Source organism: Gymnoscopelus braueri (genome assembly GCF_963280865.1).
Source record: "Gymnoscopelus braueri genome assembly, chromosome: 18".
NCBI lineage: Eukaryota > Metazoa > Chordata > Actinopteri > Myctophiformes > Myctophidae > Gymnoscopelus > Gymnoscopelus braueri.
This window is the reverse complement of record NC_137618.1, coordinates 33,659,895-33,676,868: the sequence shown is the minus strand read 5'-3', so window position 1 is coordinate 33,676,868 and position 16,974 is coordinate 33,659,895. Positions and strand designations below refer to the sequence as shown.

The following is a 16,974-nucleotide window of genomic DNA, read 5'->3' as shown; positions in this document are numbered from 1 at the left end:
TTGCTGTATTGGTGTTGTTTGCAGCGACTGGAGATGCTCTAACAGGTGTTTTAAACATGTAACGTTATAGATTTAGGTTTGATTGTTGCTCTTCACATAAAGCAGTGCACAAAACGTTGTTTTTGTTCAAAGCTACAGGTTAAGTTATAACTTAGAAACGTTCTTTCTCATGTATAATATACATATTTGTTATAATAGATTATGTTGCTCGTATACAGTTTAGCAAAGATATTGCATGGCATATTTTTATGTGACATTGACCTGAATGACGGTGATGTTTTAAATAGGCTAATGCTCTCAAATTGATATGTATCAGTAAACTGTGGCTACATCACGTCATCTCAATGTTAACAAAGTCAATCCATTCTATCGTCGTATGCCATTTGAAAAAAAAAAATAACATCATACTTTGTCTACTATTCGAAAATATGCGCTATATGTATTCCAAAACTGTGGTAAAGGATATAGTGCATAGGCTATTCTTAGCGGAACAAATCGGGTAGCCTATGTAGTGCATTACTATATAAGGAAGGCATAATATGAAGCCCTATTGAACTAAAGGCATTCACAGTGATGCGCGATCATTCATTATCCACCTTGACCAAGATCAAGATATGGTGTTGAAATCATGGGCTGAAAATGTGTCACTGTCAGTCTGTCAGTGGTCATGGTTGATTTGACGAGAAGCATTGGTTGATGGCAGCGTTCTTATTTTATATATATTTTTAAAAATCTATTAAATTCTCAGTCAGACTGCTGTAGATTAAATTAATTTCAACCATTTGAAACCGAGTATATGCCTTCGTCTCTTATATTATCTGCTTTGAGCATCTCTGTGCTATTCTCAATCAATCTCAATATTTGAGAGGTGGCATCTTATCTTTAACATGTTAAACATTAAATATTTTGGAATGGCCCCATATACCAATGGATATGACAGCATCCATCATTTGTTCTTGTTAGAATGTGTTTTATTTCATTTTTGAATAACAGGCTATAGAAACAGATCTGGTAACAAAAAAAGTGTCGGAGCTTTGAAGTGAAGACTTTTCCTCTGTCTCAGGAGTGATGGCGGCGTCTACACCCTCCTCCTCTGGCGGAGAACCGGATCCAAACTCGACTAATTTACGACCACCAGGCTCAAGTAGGTCCATCACAGGCAAAATGCTATTTCACTCGTGCTATTTACTTTGTGGGCAACGCCATTAATCATTTCCATCGAGAGAAAGCGTTGCGATTTGAAATGCCTTCCTCTCAACAAATCACCGCAGCGCTGCATATAGCCTACGGACCTGCAGCGGACCTCCCGGCATCTGCTCCAGTGGTTCTCAACCTTTTCATGCCGCGACCCCCCAAAAGAATCATATTTGAACTGGGGACCCCCCCACCGTGATAAGCACTTAGAATGAAGGAGTCGAGGCATTACATTTTCGGTTCCACAGATAAATATTGTGAAAATAGCAGATCTACAAGCTGCTAGGCATTGTGAGCTTGTAGATTGACAATTTCCCAATTTTTAAAAACTCTTTCTTACATTATTTGACAATTTGGCCAGTGTTTGACCAGTTTTTATACTATAGTTTATTACTTTTGATGCAGTATATTGGTCTTATTTCTTTTTCTTATTTGAGATATCAAAAAGGTCTTAGAAGTCTTTAAATTGTCACTTCACTGTCATCTGGGGACCCCCCAAAAAATAATGTGGGGTCCCGACCCACAGGTTGAGAACCACTGTGACAGACGAACCTTTCTTTCCTGCCACAAAATGATGTCCTCTCCAAACATTCAGCTGAAGGCAATAGTCTGCGCCTCTGGGCCACCAGGTTCCAATAGAGTTCAAAGCTAGATGCATTTTCTCTAAAGATTGGGAAAATTAAAATGTTCTATTATTATTACTATTTGGCTATTCATTATTATTGTTATTATTATCCAATTATGTATTATTATCATCATTAGCCTATTTGTATTGTTTTTGTATTAGCCTATTATATTTCTACAGTAGCACTGTTTCTGCCATTAGGCCTATACTGACTGTTCTTGTCGAATTAAGTGCCTACATGGAAAACAGGAAATGACCCACAAAGTGGCTGTTAATTCAGGTACATTAAATCCCCCTAATGGCTGCCCCACCATCGAATATAGAGCCCCTGGGTAAAACACATGCTTTCATTCTTGGCTAATATTGAAACGTTTCTAAATCTTTTTCTCTCCATGAATTGAAATGAAAAATAGAGAATAATGTCGAGCCTACATGTTCCTTATAAAATTACATTTTGTAAATGCAGAAAACATTAATTCATTCAATCAAATGGAGCCATAAAGCTTATCTGTTGATGTTAAATATTGGCCCACCGATATTTCGGTGAAATGCCAACGACAATTGATTTGAGAGATAATATTTTGTTTAGGTCTACACACATAAAGAAAAGAAAATCCTCCCAGTGCACGTCTACCCAGCAACATTTAGCATAATGTGTGTGTGTGTGTGTGTGTGTGTGTGTGTGTGTGTGTGTGTGTGTGTGTGTGTGTGTGTGTGTGTGTGTGTGTGTGTGTGTGTGTGTGTGTGTGTGTGTGTGTGTGTGTGTGTGTGTGTGTGTGTGTGTGTGTGTGTGTGTGTGTGTGTGTGTCTCTCTGTATAGGCCCATTTCTGTGCTCTCTCTTTGTTGCCAAATCGCTTCCAGTGGCTGAAATCACTGCGTGGAAAACTGGGAGTGAGTTAGAGTGCCTTCATTGAGCTGAGGAGGGCAATGATTTATCAAATGATCCAAAGCAAGGGTTAAATTGGGATGTGGGGGTGGATCTGGCCACCCCAGCCCCCCACCCCCCTAAATTGCTGCTTTTGAGAATTTGGTGTGCGTGTTCCCATCAGTGTGCTTCCATCCAAGGTGCCCCCATCCCTCCCCTCCCTCGCTGGGAGCCCTTGATAACGGCGTAATTCTCTATCTGTCACTGGCCAGCCGGCACATGTCTAGTGATGCATGCATTTTAACCAGCATCTTTTCACTCAATTAGATCGTCAGGCTATAGCATAAATCTGAACGGCTAATTAATTTGAAATCCTCAAAGGTCCTAAATATATTATAAGCTAAATCGTAGCTATATTTAGTTACATTTAGTTTATATATATATATATATATATATATATATATATATATATATATATATATATATATATATATATATATATATATATATATATTAGTATATATTAGTTGGTTACTACTTTTGCGATACCCTATAACGGTTTTCTAAATCTATTTTAGGCTATGACGCATGGTGTGGCGTTGCTCATGGATGTACTAGGAAATTGGGAATGAAGATATGTGGTGAGTGGACATTCATGTCATGGGTTTTCTGTACATAGGCTAATAATAATAATGGTCTAAGATTTTTTTTACTTGTTTTCAAAAAGAATGTTGGCCATTTATGATTGCCAGCATTGAATGCATGATGCATCATTGGGCATTGTTGTCAAAGAAATAAGGCTTGGTGATGATCTCTTACGTGTTGTAATCTCTGAATGCATGGTGGTGTCCATGTTCCATGTCCCATGTCACTCGGACTAATAGACCATAGTGGCAGCTTTCAATTGAAGATATTATTAGAGATTAACGTATTCAACTGAACTATCATTTTTGATAGCCTAAGCCTATGTCATATTATTATTATCATTATGTAGGCCTGTTATTAGACCTATATATTATTATATATTAGGATTATGTAAGCTACTTCGGTAGGACATGCAATAACCTCCAGTCCTTGCTTCGATTGTCAAAAGCTCACACACACACAGCGACTTGAATGGACTATCATCAAGTTAATCATTTTTGTTATAGCAGTAATAATTAGAGTTATTTTTAAACGACACGTTCTACTGGTTTTATTTAGAATAATGAGCTACATCGGACGGACCATTTACAAACAAAGAGAAAATGAATCTATGTCTAGACTAGACCGAGGCCTGGAAGGTTTATGAAGATATTCGTTTAATGTTCTATCGAGGCAATTAGATTAGGCGACCTAAATGAATGGTACGATTGCATACGGTTGATTCAGACCACAGAAAGTGAATCAGGAGACACATCTCTAATTAGCCTATAAATGAGAGTAGGATCGACATATTTAAATCTATTAAATGTGCCTCGAATCTGGTCAGTTTGCGTGGTAGTATAGGCTGCTATTTCCTAAAATAGGCTCCGTCTAATTTGTTGTGGAAAATGTTTTTGGGCCTTAATAGCAAAAAAAAAAAAAACCAAAACTGAATACTAACCATATCACATCTATACCACCACGGGCCACGGCCCACTCAAAAGATTCCGATTGTGTATTAATTTGCTATCGTTCCAATTGTTCTAATCTGTCCCTGTCTGAAGTAGGCTAGAATCTGTCAGAGGAGCAGGAGCTTAATAATAATTTACAACTAGGCAATTACATGACAGCTATTTGCTTGGTTGGAGTTTGGTGCTGATGTCACCGGGCTCAACCTCCCCTACAGTATTCCGCCCATAAATAGGATTCCCTGGGTAGGACGGAGACCTTCTTAAAAGTAGGCTACAGTAGCATTCAACACTACCTGCCCCAGGGACAAGGCGTCAGATATATAAGGCTATGGCAATTGATTTTTAAGAGCTTGTAAAAGCTGTGCTCGCAAAATGTATGGGAATCATCATCGTCCGTTAGAATCTGAATCTGCCCCTTCTTTTAATCATTTAGGATTTTTGCAGAAGAATAACAATCTGGAGGAAAGGAGTTCCTTCAAAGAACGCTGTGATAACAGCGACAGGGATTCGGGTTTCAGACGCAACGAGACGGATTTCTCCAATCTGTTTGCCAGAGGTAGGTTTGAAAAAATATATATTTATATTAAATATATTATATATATATTAAAACGATGGAATCATTTCATTTAAAAATGGACAGGAATTCAATTTAACTGAAATGAACAATGCAAGACATTTTAACATTGATTTGCTACTTATTTTAGGTTCATGAGATTTTCTATGCCTGAAATTTGTTATATGTTGACTTTATATGGATTATTATCCAATCATTGCCTTCATTACTCTTAATTAATCAACAAACTATAGGGCTGGGTTATTTGGATCTGGAGTTCAGTGCACAACATCAGCAATAGATTGTACTGATCCATAGGATTTAATGTCATGAAGAATTTTGCAAAGATATGTGAAAATGGCCTGCATAGATTAAACATGCATTTAAAAGTTATAATGACAATTGCAGAAAAAAGAGACAAAATATTGCCTTCAAATCTTCTAGATTTATTGCCAGCCAAAAATGGAGAGGAGATTACCATACAGTTCTTGTTGGAGTTTGTGGAGATTCTCACAAACTACATCCGGAAGACCTTTGACAGGTCAACCAAGGTCCTGGATTTCCACCACCCCCACCAGCTTCTGGAGGGCATGGAGGGCTTCAACTTGGAGCTATCTGACCAGCCCGAATCTCTCGAACAGATCCTGGTGGACTGCAGGGACACCCTGAAATATGGGGTGAGGACAGGTAAGATGAAAGAGTCCAAAGGACCAGTGAAGTCAGAATAGCATATAGCATATCACAATGCAATCGATAAGTCTCATTATAGCTTACATGCTGGAATAATGATTGTAGACAAGTATGTTTCTCAAAAATCCTCATATGATTAATACCTCATGTGAAATATGTTGCTCAGCTGTCTGTATGTGAATTCCAGGTCACCCCAGGTTCTTTAACCAACTCTCCACTGGATTAGACATCATTGGGTTGTCAGGAGAATGGCTTACCTCTACAGCAAACACTAATATGTGAGTGCCGTGGTATGCCACAGATTGTTTTAACAAATTATCTCGTTTGAATTGTAGTTGGGTTGCAATTCACTTTTTTTGTCACGTTTTAATTGGACTGATAATCTTCAGTCAGCAAAGAGGGTTTTATCACAATACAGAATACAAATTGTATTATTTAAGATTTGAGGTTAATGGCATTCTAACCTATAAAAACAGTCTGCTTTTTCGTCTTTCTAAACAGCCTGAGAAGAGCCTTTAGTGTGCTTTTAGTCGAAGAATACTCTGCATGCTCTGATAGTCTGTCAATCAAGCAAGCAAATCATGGAATGTCAAAAGCACAAAAGGGGAGATGTGATTTCTGTGCCCCCCATGATCATTATTGTTGACCTGCACTCTGACTGTAGTCAGATACTACAGCCCTACAGGCAAGCCAAATTGCATATTGATTTGCATGCAGTTTACACAGCGCTTTAGTTTTTTGTAATGATAGTTCCCGGGAGAAAACAATGCTAGAAGAAAAGACAGCCCCTCCCCTGAGATCATGTGCACAATCAGCATTGATATTTAGTGTTGCTTTCCCCTTTCAATGGGATAGACCTTAGACCACACACATGCACGCGTGCACATGCACATGCACACACGCACGCATGCAAACTATCTATCCAGGGAGGCGTCCTGAATAAGGTATAATGATGAACCGTATATAGAAGTTGGCTAATAATATTCTCACAGAATCATGATAGACCACAGATGCTGAGAAAAGAATATGTATTTTGTATCATAAGACTCTCCAACCAGTTCACGCTGTAACTTCGATGACACACACAAAAAAAACAACGTTGTGACCATTGCTACTCAAAAGGCAACTGAGGGGCAACTAAAGAGGATATGCTGTTTTAGAAGCGTGCATTTAACTAATATAAGCTTCCAATACTGATTATCTTGTATGGAAGCTTGTTTGATATAGCATGTTGTTGTTTTTTACATTTGATTCATGTAACCCATCTCCATTGAAGTCCACAACATAGGCAAGGGATAATCATAACAAACAACTTGATCTCATGACATGACGGCATTCGTGTGCTTCAGTAAAGATGTTCATGTCCATCTCTCAGATGGTTTGAAGATGGTTCCAATTACATATTAACATAATACTTAAATGTGAAACGGTAGGAGACTATATGATTTAACAAAGCATACCGAAGCAGCGTTGTATGAGTGATCTGTGTGGTAATGGGCTTGACCTTTTCATCCGTACACTGTCCTGAAGTTGCATTAAATAAATTGATTGATTGTTTTATTAACAGTTTGCAAAAAGTACACAGAGGTACAGTTATACAATAATGCTAAAAGGTTAACACAAAAAGCCCTGAGGGCTTGTTTCCATTGTGGTCCTATATTAATGACCTCCCAAAGTCAGGGATTCGCTCTGCCCTCAGTTTACCCCAGTCCTGACATGGCAATGTTGAAGGAGATTCCCCACTTTAGCCTGTCAATGCTTTGCAATCCTCCTCCTTTTTAAAATTCTATTATGCGCCATTTGTTCGTGTTTAAATTGTCCTTTATCATTGCCTAATGGCTTTGATAAAGCCCAGAATCAATTTGTTTCTGAAGCTATCTCAGCTGTGGTTGGCTTTCTGCTGTGGGCAATGTCATTGTGGGAGATTCAAACTAGAGGGTGGAGGTTGTTTACATATTTATAATTCACATTCATTAATTACTCCATCAACTCTAATTACTGCTGGCAGGAATCGATTGACACTAATAGGCTGACATATCATGTCAAGGGCTTCTATCATCAGAATTAGTGAGCATCATCTACTTGAGTGAGTGAGGTGAAATTAATTTGGGATGCTAGTTAAGTAGCATCAGACTTTGTTCTCCTTCACTGTCTGGGCTTTTGCCAAGCAAGAGAGCTAAAAACATCAGTGCTGTAGTGCACTAGGATTGTTCCACACTGATTCATTGACCTTCATTGCATGAATACACAGATACTTATGTAATTAGAAAAATATTGGATAGGAGTAGATAGATGAACCTTACAACATTGTAATTCTACATTGATTGTGCTCTGCTCTAAGGGAAACATTTTTATGTGTTTTTGCAACACTGAAACAACCTTTTATTTTGCTATCATAAAACCAAATTAACATTACTATAATGAGAAGATTCAAGCAACCTCAAATGATCTTTTCATTATAACGATAGGCATATTATATTTTTTAAATATTTTATATTTTTCAGTGTTCATGATAATGTTCAACTCGTTCAAGGTAGAAGTATTGAGAGAAAGTGCATTAACGGACAGGCTTCAGACAATGCTCATATGGAATAATTTCTCTCAGTTAGTCAGTGTTGTGATTTTAGGAGACCCTCGGTGTGGTCCTAACAGTACTGGGTGGTGTGTGATAATTCAGTTGAAGTACTCCTCTGTGTAAGCAGCAGGCCCGCGGAGAACAAGATGACACATATAGGAAGTATCACGCGACAGGTTAACAAGTTTATTACACATAGGGAAATACATATATAGGGCATGGAAACATGACGTGACCAGAAGTTATGAGACATAGAAAGAACAGAACGTAATAGGATAAGAATAAGGATGACCTTACTGTAGACAGATGCATCTCGTATCAATAATGAACATGATGTACATGTATTAGGATAACAAGATGTATCTCATATCAAGAACATAGGCGTCATTAGATGGCCATGGATGAATCATAACAGTCAGAGACTTAAAGCGGACACAGTATTCTTAATGGAAGTCATCAGTGCAATGTAACAGAGCTATGGCTGATCTCTGACTCAAAACTGTATTTGTTTCCATTACCAACCAATGTAACTCTGCTCTGAAGTCAGTTACTAAAGGATAGAATATTACATCCTTTAATGTATCAAGAACTTTGCCCGTTGATGAATCTCGTGGTTTAGGCATTCAGCTATAGTACCCATAGATTCTTTGATGGATTCCCACCAGAAGACTTCCTATCCTGAAGCTTCTCCCTCTCAGCTTTCCTTCTGTCGGTCGTAAAATTGCACTTGTGATACCAGGCCGAGATTCAAATCCCTGTCCCCCCACACAAGTGGGGCTAATGTCCTACTGTATGCACCACTGAGCTAAAAAGAGAACACCTACTTACTTCAGGCAGTTCCACTTGTCAAGAAGTAGAAGAGTAGGGAGACCAAATACAACCACCACACAGCTGTGTTACTTATATTGTATTAGTTAACATACTCTACCAAACAAATAGGTTAAAATAACATCCATAAATGGTATTCTGATCCTGTCCTAAATTGATCACATAATTAGTATGTGTTAACTTTATGCTTTACGTAGGAGCAAAGTTGTTACTGGCAAAAATAATATTGTTTTAACCCTTTGGTGTTCCCTATAGGTTTACCTATGAGATAGCCCCAGTCTTTGTACTCATGGAGCAGCTGACACTGAAAAAGATGAGGGAGATTATTGGCTGGCCTGATGGAGAGGGTGATGGGATATTTTCACCAGGTAAGGACTGCACTATTGTTTGGACATTAATTGGGAGAATAACTAAACTTTAGGCCTATGCACATATGTTAATATGACTGTCCATTGTTACTGTGTCATACTTTATCAGAGACCAGAAACTTACTTATGTATATTATTAAAATAAAATAAAAATCTACCTGTAGCTAGGTTGATGCTACCAACCACCTCTATGGCTAAGTTCCTCCGACACAGGGACGTTGATGGTTTAAAACACATTATTGTAGAGAGTGGCAAGATGTTACAAGCCAGAGCAGATGTAAATGCTGTCATGACAGAGGCTCCCTCTCAAGTGAGTGTGGGGAAGACTGATTCATCCTGCTGTGCATCGATGCACAACAGGTGTGCAGTCACATGGTCCGGTCAAGGTCCGGTCACACATTTGCGTTTGGTGGTCGGAGGTTCCATCCACTCCCATTATATGGGAAAAACCGGAGAGACCATCCCAATGCGTTGAGTTGACGGAGTTGCACTAGCGTTAAGTCCGATGCATCGGGTTCAGCATTGGTGAACCATGATGACCCGGCAGTGACAGGCACCAACCAATGGGACAGATGCGCCATGCCGCGTGCGTTCACTCCACTGGGTGGGTTTTCACTTGTAGTTTTCTTTCAGTGATCCAGCACTCCAAATGCAGGAAGAATGCAAGGCAGATAACCCAAAACAAACGGCCAGACATATGCGCTCGTATTTCAATAAATGTAAACATCTTTATTGTTGTTGAATGGCCTGAATACTTTACACAGTTTACCGACAGGAATGCCCCCGTCTGAATAGCTTATGTGAGCATAATAAAGAATAGCAGAATAATAAAGTATTATACCAAATAAACGAGAAGTTTGTATTCTACAGTTTCACATACAAACGTGGGCTACAAAAAACGAAACATCTCTTTGCTTTATTGTCCTAAATTGCACCCGTCTACCATATGAATCTGTCATTCATAATCATTGATGTAATTCACATGTAGCCTACTTAAGTCCTCTATTCTCAGTAAAAAACGGACCTACATTTCTTCGTCAACACCAAATTTCTTTGCCAAAAATAGCCGATCTACAACCTCACAACACGTCAGCTCGACGAGTTGTGAGCTTGTAGATCGGCTATTTTTGTAGAATGTTCCCCCTAGAATAGGCATGCTAGGGTTCATGTGGTTAATGATATTCATAATGATGTAATGGTGTTTTCATATTTGTCAAGATCAGGTGCGCTAATGTTTTCATATTGCTGGATATTATAATATGGATAATATCAATATTTCATATTGCGCGTGCATGTTTTTGTGTTGCTTGCATGCATTCCTCTGTCCTTCTACAAATACACTGTAGCACTAGTCAAACGAGCTACACATCCAGAAAACCGGCACTTTGTTGGCACTGCCCACCAGTTGCTCAAAGCCCCGGAAGTCAAGATAACAAAGAAACGGACGGAAATGGGCGCATCTGCCTTATCGGCTTGTGATCAGATGCGGCATTCTGACCGTACCAACACCCAGAGACCCATTTGGACTCAGGCCAGGTGTGACTGCTTAAATCAGCCATCACCCACATCACACTACCTATTTAGTTATTGCCAATTCCTCCCGTGTAGTATGTCACTGCCGACCCCTACTGTTGGTCTGAGGAGTGGGTAGACAACCATGTGGCTCTTCCAACACACAGCCACTCGCCAGCCACTTATTTTCACCTGACACTGAGGAGGGCTCATGTGTGTGTGTGTGTGTGTGTGTGTGTGTGTGTGGAGGGCGCAATGCGTGAAGAGGAACATGCTATCCCTCCCAGTTCTGCTCCCTACTAAAACAGGCACCCGTTCAACCTGTCGCAGTCTCAAGTGCAGAGACAAAAATCCCCCTCCCCTGCGGTGAACACAGCAAATTTGCTGGAGCACCCAGCCAAGACGGAGGCACAGTGGATGGATCGAACCCCAGTCTACATGGTGGTGGGCAGGTGCTTCACCCCTGTGCCATGCCACCTGGATGCCCAAGAAAAGTTAAACAGAACATATTGAACTGACCTCATTGTTTATTGTGCAAAATAGTATTGCACAAGTATTCATTTAACTTAGAGAGTGTAGAATGAACACAGAATTTCCCTGTGTGGGTTCACTGCCCCAGCTGTCTGAAAAAAGGAAAAGAAAGAAAATGCCTTGAATTTAAAGGTGTATCTATATCTGATTTCCATAGGAGGAGCAATATCGAACATGTACAGCGTGATGATCGCCAGATACAAGTACTTCCCCGAGGTCAAGACCAAAGGAATGACGGCTGCCCCCAGACTGGTTCTCTTCACCTCGGAGCATGTTAGTCTCACCAATGTTTTACTTATCTACAGTATGATCGATTTTACCTATTTATTAATTATTACTATCATTATTACTATTATTATTATTATTATTATTATTGTTGTTGTTGCTGTCTGCTGTAACATTGTTATCAGGTGGTTAAATTGATTTGTAACTGTGTTCTGAGACTACAAGGCTAAATATCCTGTATTCATGTCCATACATCTGTTCCTATCTATAGAGTCACTACTCCATTAAGAAAGCCAGTGCAGCCCTTGGCTTTGGCACAGAGAACCTGATTCTTTTGCGCACAGATGAGAGGTTTGTACATGAAACAAATGTAGACAATCTGATGAAAAGAAGAAGAAGAATGAACTGACTGGGATTTTATTGTGGTGTTTTTCTTTTAAACGTTTTCAATTATGAATGTTATGTATTGCTGAAAGACAATAAAGCTATCTATCTATAAGAAGAAGAAGAAAAAACGGATTGTTATCTTTTTCCACAGGGGGCGAGTCATTCCTGCTGATTTGGAGGCCAAGGTCATTGATGCCAAGCAGAAGGTGAATTTTAAAATGTATCAAATCATCAGTTTGGGAGTGTCATATATTTGCCCTATAGAAGCATTTATTATGTATTTTGATTTGATCATTGTTTTACTGCACACAATTCATCAAATGAACCATAGAGTTAACTTGTAGAATAAGGTAATAGTGATCTATGCATGAACACTAGCAAGGTTATTTCCATAAGATAAATGCTTCTTGTCTGCTCAAATGTTATCACCGATTTCCTGCTTCTCCAAAAGCACAGTCTCTAGAACTAAATTCTCTTACGGCAAAGTAGTGTTCAGGCTGCGTGAAATGGCAGTCCAATTCTGGCCAGACAATGGTTTCATAGACTAGCAGACAGTGAGTTATCTCATGAATGCATTTCAACCACTTCCTTTAAAGTCACTGATCACATACAGAACAAGGAATTGTAATTTGAATTGTAACCAACCATGTTTTTTTTCTGATCCTGTTGGTCCGCAGGGATACGTCCCAATGTTTGTGAACGCCACCGCTGGGTCCACTGTGTATGGGGCGTTCGACCCTATCCACGAGATAGCAGACATATGTGAGAAACACAACATGTGGCTTCATGTGGACGTGAGTGATGTATAGTCGCTGTCATACGTGCAAAATAAACAACACTGTGAGTGAGTGTGTGTGTGTACATATCCAAAACCTTTGGGGACATCATGGTGGTCATCACTACTCCCATTATATTCATCAATTGTCATTTCCCATCTGTGTGTCTTTGTGTGGTGGGGTACTGCACATGCGTGTTTGCGGGTGCGTGTGTGTGGTGTCTGGGGCTAATCTCAGAAACGGCGGGACTGATCAGGGCCATGCACGCAGATAGTAGGTCAAGGATGTACCTCCACCCCAAATGTTGTCCTAAATGGCGCTTTATGTTTTGGTTTATAACACTAAACATATTTTCCCAGGATTCCTTACATTATGACACAACTCCCAATAAAGCTGCACCTATTACTGCTTGACTAGATATTCGGCCATTTAACATTTGCGTCAAAACACACTTTTTGCTTCAACTCATGCAGATTTTGTCCAAAACAAAGAGAAATCGTAACACATTATCTATGGAGTCATGTGATAAACAGGCATCAGACAGAGTTTTGATATTCAATGCCGGTCGGCTATAATTTACTTACTTTTGAATCTCATATTGAGGGGCCTCCTCTACACAACACAAAGCCAAAAGTGATTTGACTTGGCCCATAGGGGGCGGGGCGTCTACCAATCTTCAACCAAATTAGTTACACCTGATCATGGAAGTCATGTGTCAATGAGCGTCAAACAGCTTTTTGATCTTCCATACTGTTTGCCTGTTATTGGTTTCTAAAATGAGTGGGAGAGGCCTACAGTATTTCTTTTTTTTTGTAATAAAAAAAAGCCATAAATCATGAACAGAACATCCAGTCAACCCCAAATTGGAATCACAATCTGACTATTAGGGGTGTCACAAATGTGGAAAGTTTAACTGTATGTGGTAGAAACGTTTACACCTGCAGCTTCCTCAGGTCCTGATAGCTGCAACCCGTGACTTACACAACCCTGGATAGGCCACCCAGTCTTCCGGGAATATGCGCTCCACTGAGTCCGCCTTTCTAGTTGAAAGTTAATAGGTTTAAATGTTGTGTACTCCACAGGGTGCATGGGGTGGAGGTCTGCTGATGTCCAGGAAACACAGACACAAGCTCAGTGGAATTGAAAGGTAAAACCCAGACAATGTAACTGTGTATTTGCCAGAATATGTAGCACAAACCACCATCTTTTTTCTGTGCCACTTCAAGCTTCACAGAAAAAGAAAAAAAAACGCTGATCTAGGATGACTAGTTGCATGACCACATAAACTTCAATCTAACTGAAAGGGTCGATGTGGGTACTGTGAGGTGTTTTATATACAGTATATAATATGGTCTTGGACAGACACCAGAATGCTCACTTGTTATTTGGGGTTCGATATCTATGCAGGGCCAACTCAGTCACCTGGAACCCTCATAAGATGATGGGAGTCCCACTGCAATGCTCTGCCATTCTTGTCAGAGAAAGGGTGAGAGTGTTTTGCACTTTATACACTTCACTTATGCACTTCAGTACGTCCACACAAACACACTGTATGCATTCATGCAAGCATGCACATGCACAAATATATGCATGCATGCCATTCACACATACTTTCTCTCTGTCACTTTCTCTCTTGCTCTCTGTCACACAGAAACACACACACACACACACACACACACACACACACACACACACACACACACACACACACACACACACACACACACACACACACACACACACACACGCACGCACACACCTTTAGTATAATTTATACTTTTAGTATAATGTATACACCGACAATAGCAGATCTACAAGCTCTACAAGATCTACAAACATGTTGCGATGTAATTCTCTGCTTATGTCGTTGTTGATCTCACCACATTTTTGACTATTGCAGGGAGTATTAGCCGGCTGCAATTCCATGTGCGCCGGCTACCTCTTTCAGCCAGACAAACAGTATGATGTGTCATACGACACAGGCGACAAGGCTATTCAGTGTGGACGGCACGTTGATATCTTCAAGTTCTGGCTCATGTGGAAGGCAAAGGTATGCCTCTTATCAGCTGCATTGTCTCTCCCATCAAACATACTGCTATTTATATATTGTAATTTCCACATACGTTTTTGCTTCATATTCATTCTTCTCTTTTTTTATTATCTCCTAAAGGGCACGGTGGGGTTTGAACAGCATATTGACAAGTGCCTGGACCTGTCAGCGTACCTCTATAATAAAATCAAGAACCGAGAGGGCTACGAGATGGTGTTTGACGGAGAGGTGAGATTAGTTTCCCTCCATTTTCTACCCAGCCTCGTTTCCAGAGGAGGCAAATATCTTCCATTAGAATACGCTAATAAAATGTCAGAGCACCAAGTTATCTGATGAATATAAATCAGAACTCATTACTGAGGCATAGCCCACTGCAGTATAAGACCTAACAGTTTTGTGGTGCTGTAGTGCTGAGATATGCTGCTGGGATTCTGAAACAGATACTTATACGTGGGTATTTCTTTTTACCTCAGTTGGAAACTTTGTCTGATGTATAATGAAATGTTCTGCGCTAAATAGTTGATTTGACTAAATGGCAGATTTGGCAATTGGCTCTATGATGATAGTCATATCAACTGGCTCATGCAACATCTCTATATACTAAAGTCTCCTTGACTTTAAAGTTTGTAAGGAAAACGTGTTTTGTAATCATGTTTTTTCTCTATATTTATTCCTGACAGCCACAGCACACTAATGTGTGCTTCTGGTACCATCCACCTAGCTTGCGTGCTATGCCTGATGGAGAGGAGAGGCGGGAGAGGTTACACAAGGTAATGACACCTAGATGGCCTGTATGCTTGACTTCCTCTGATCTCCCCCTCCCTTTTCACATGAATTCAATTGACTCCTTAAGGTAAATTTGTACTCCCATCGCACAATGGTGTCGCTTGCCTAAAAGAACCGATTTTCAAGCATGGAAAGGAACACCGTCATACTATGTAATATAATATAGGCTTATGATTCAGGAGCAGATAATATTAACAAAGAGAGCATAAATATGTATGTGTTTTGGGTTAACCACTTAAACCCAATATGTTGATGAGTGGAGTCCCTCAGGGCTCTATATTAGTGTATTTTCTGTTTTCACTCAACATTAAATAGAATATGGATGCTGGGGTGCCAGGGTACAAGTCTGACCCGTACTTGATGGAAAGTGACATTTTCTTAACCACTGAAGCCCTATACAACAAATATCTACACGTTATTTTTAAAAAACAACAATAATAATAATAAAATTAAAATATATAAAAATAATAAACTGTCAAATTGTGATATTATCAAATATAAACATCTATCACTCTACATTTCTCAAAAGGAAATGCATGTATTTAATTCGGTCTCACCAGAAGCATGAATAAAACCTATCCGGTGATAAAAATGAATGACCAGAGCAGGGGTTATCAAAAGCAGAGGCATGGATTTCCCACATCTCCCACAGCCAATCCAACCCTGCAGCAAAATCCTGAGTGTCACTTTAACTCTAGTATAAGGGTCCATTTTTACAGAGTTAATCTGACTCTCAGCCAGGATTTTACAGTGTACACTTCACTTTCTCCAACAACAGGTTGCCCCCAAGATCAAGGCAATGATGATGGAATGTGGGACAACCATGGTGGGTTACCAGCCTCAAGGAAACAAGGTCAACTTTTTTCGCATGGTCATCTCCAACCCAGCTGCCACCAGGTCAGATATTGACTTCCTGATCGATGAGATTGAGCGAATGGGCCAGGACTTGTAAAAAGACGCACCTGTATGGTGAAAGAGACATTTTCAAATATTTGTCTATTCCAGCTATGAAAGGCCTCGAGCCTGGCATCATGTTCCTGTTGTTTCACAGACATACTAGAGATTCTAGCTTACAGGTTTTGCAGGAAACGCACATAGTACACCACTGTTCCCCTTGTCTCTTATGTTCTTAGCAGTTGGCTATATTCAAAAGGTTTGCACACCCATGTTTGTTCAAGGTTCTCAGAGTAAAAAGGCCCAAATAAATAGAACCACATGAGCACAATGGCGTTTGTTAGCGCACATCCATAGACCTCCATCAGGACATTATGACTGAAACATTTGCACCATATAATTTTGGGAGGAAAATGAGAATACCTAGTGGTGAGCGACTGATTCGTTAACAGTGAATATGATATTGTACTATTGTACGCTAGTCGACATTAAAATCAGAATTGGAAAACTGAATGAAAA

At 39.7% G+C, this 16,974-nt stretch overlaps 1 protein-coding gene across 1 annotated transcript; it reads left to right on the top strand.

Annotated features, from left to right (window-relative positions):
• The first annotated feature begins 1,022 nt into the window (after window positions 1-1,022).
• gad1a (glutamate decarboxylase 1a) lies at window positions 1,023-16,515 on the top strand. The gene is made up of 16 exons (XM_080457064.1): window positions 1,023-1,144; window positions 3,264-3,326; window positions 4,714-4,836; window positions 5,278-5,520; window positions 5,711-5,801; window positions 9,182-9,294; window positions 11,495-11,610; window positions 11,834-11,913; window positions 12,101-12,155; window positions 12,627-12,743; window positions 13,808-13,872; window positions 14,133-14,211; window positions 14,626-14,775; window positions 14,896-15,003; window positions 15,456-15,545; window positions 16,340-16,515. Exons 1-16 carry the CDS (start codon window positions 1,069-1,071, stop codon window positions 16,511-16,513), a joined length of 1,743 nt encoding a protein of 580 aa, XP_080313190.1. The 5' UTR covers window positions 1,023-1,068; the 3' UTR covers window positions 16,514-16,515.
• Window positions 16,516-16,974: the final 459 nt, after the last annotated feature.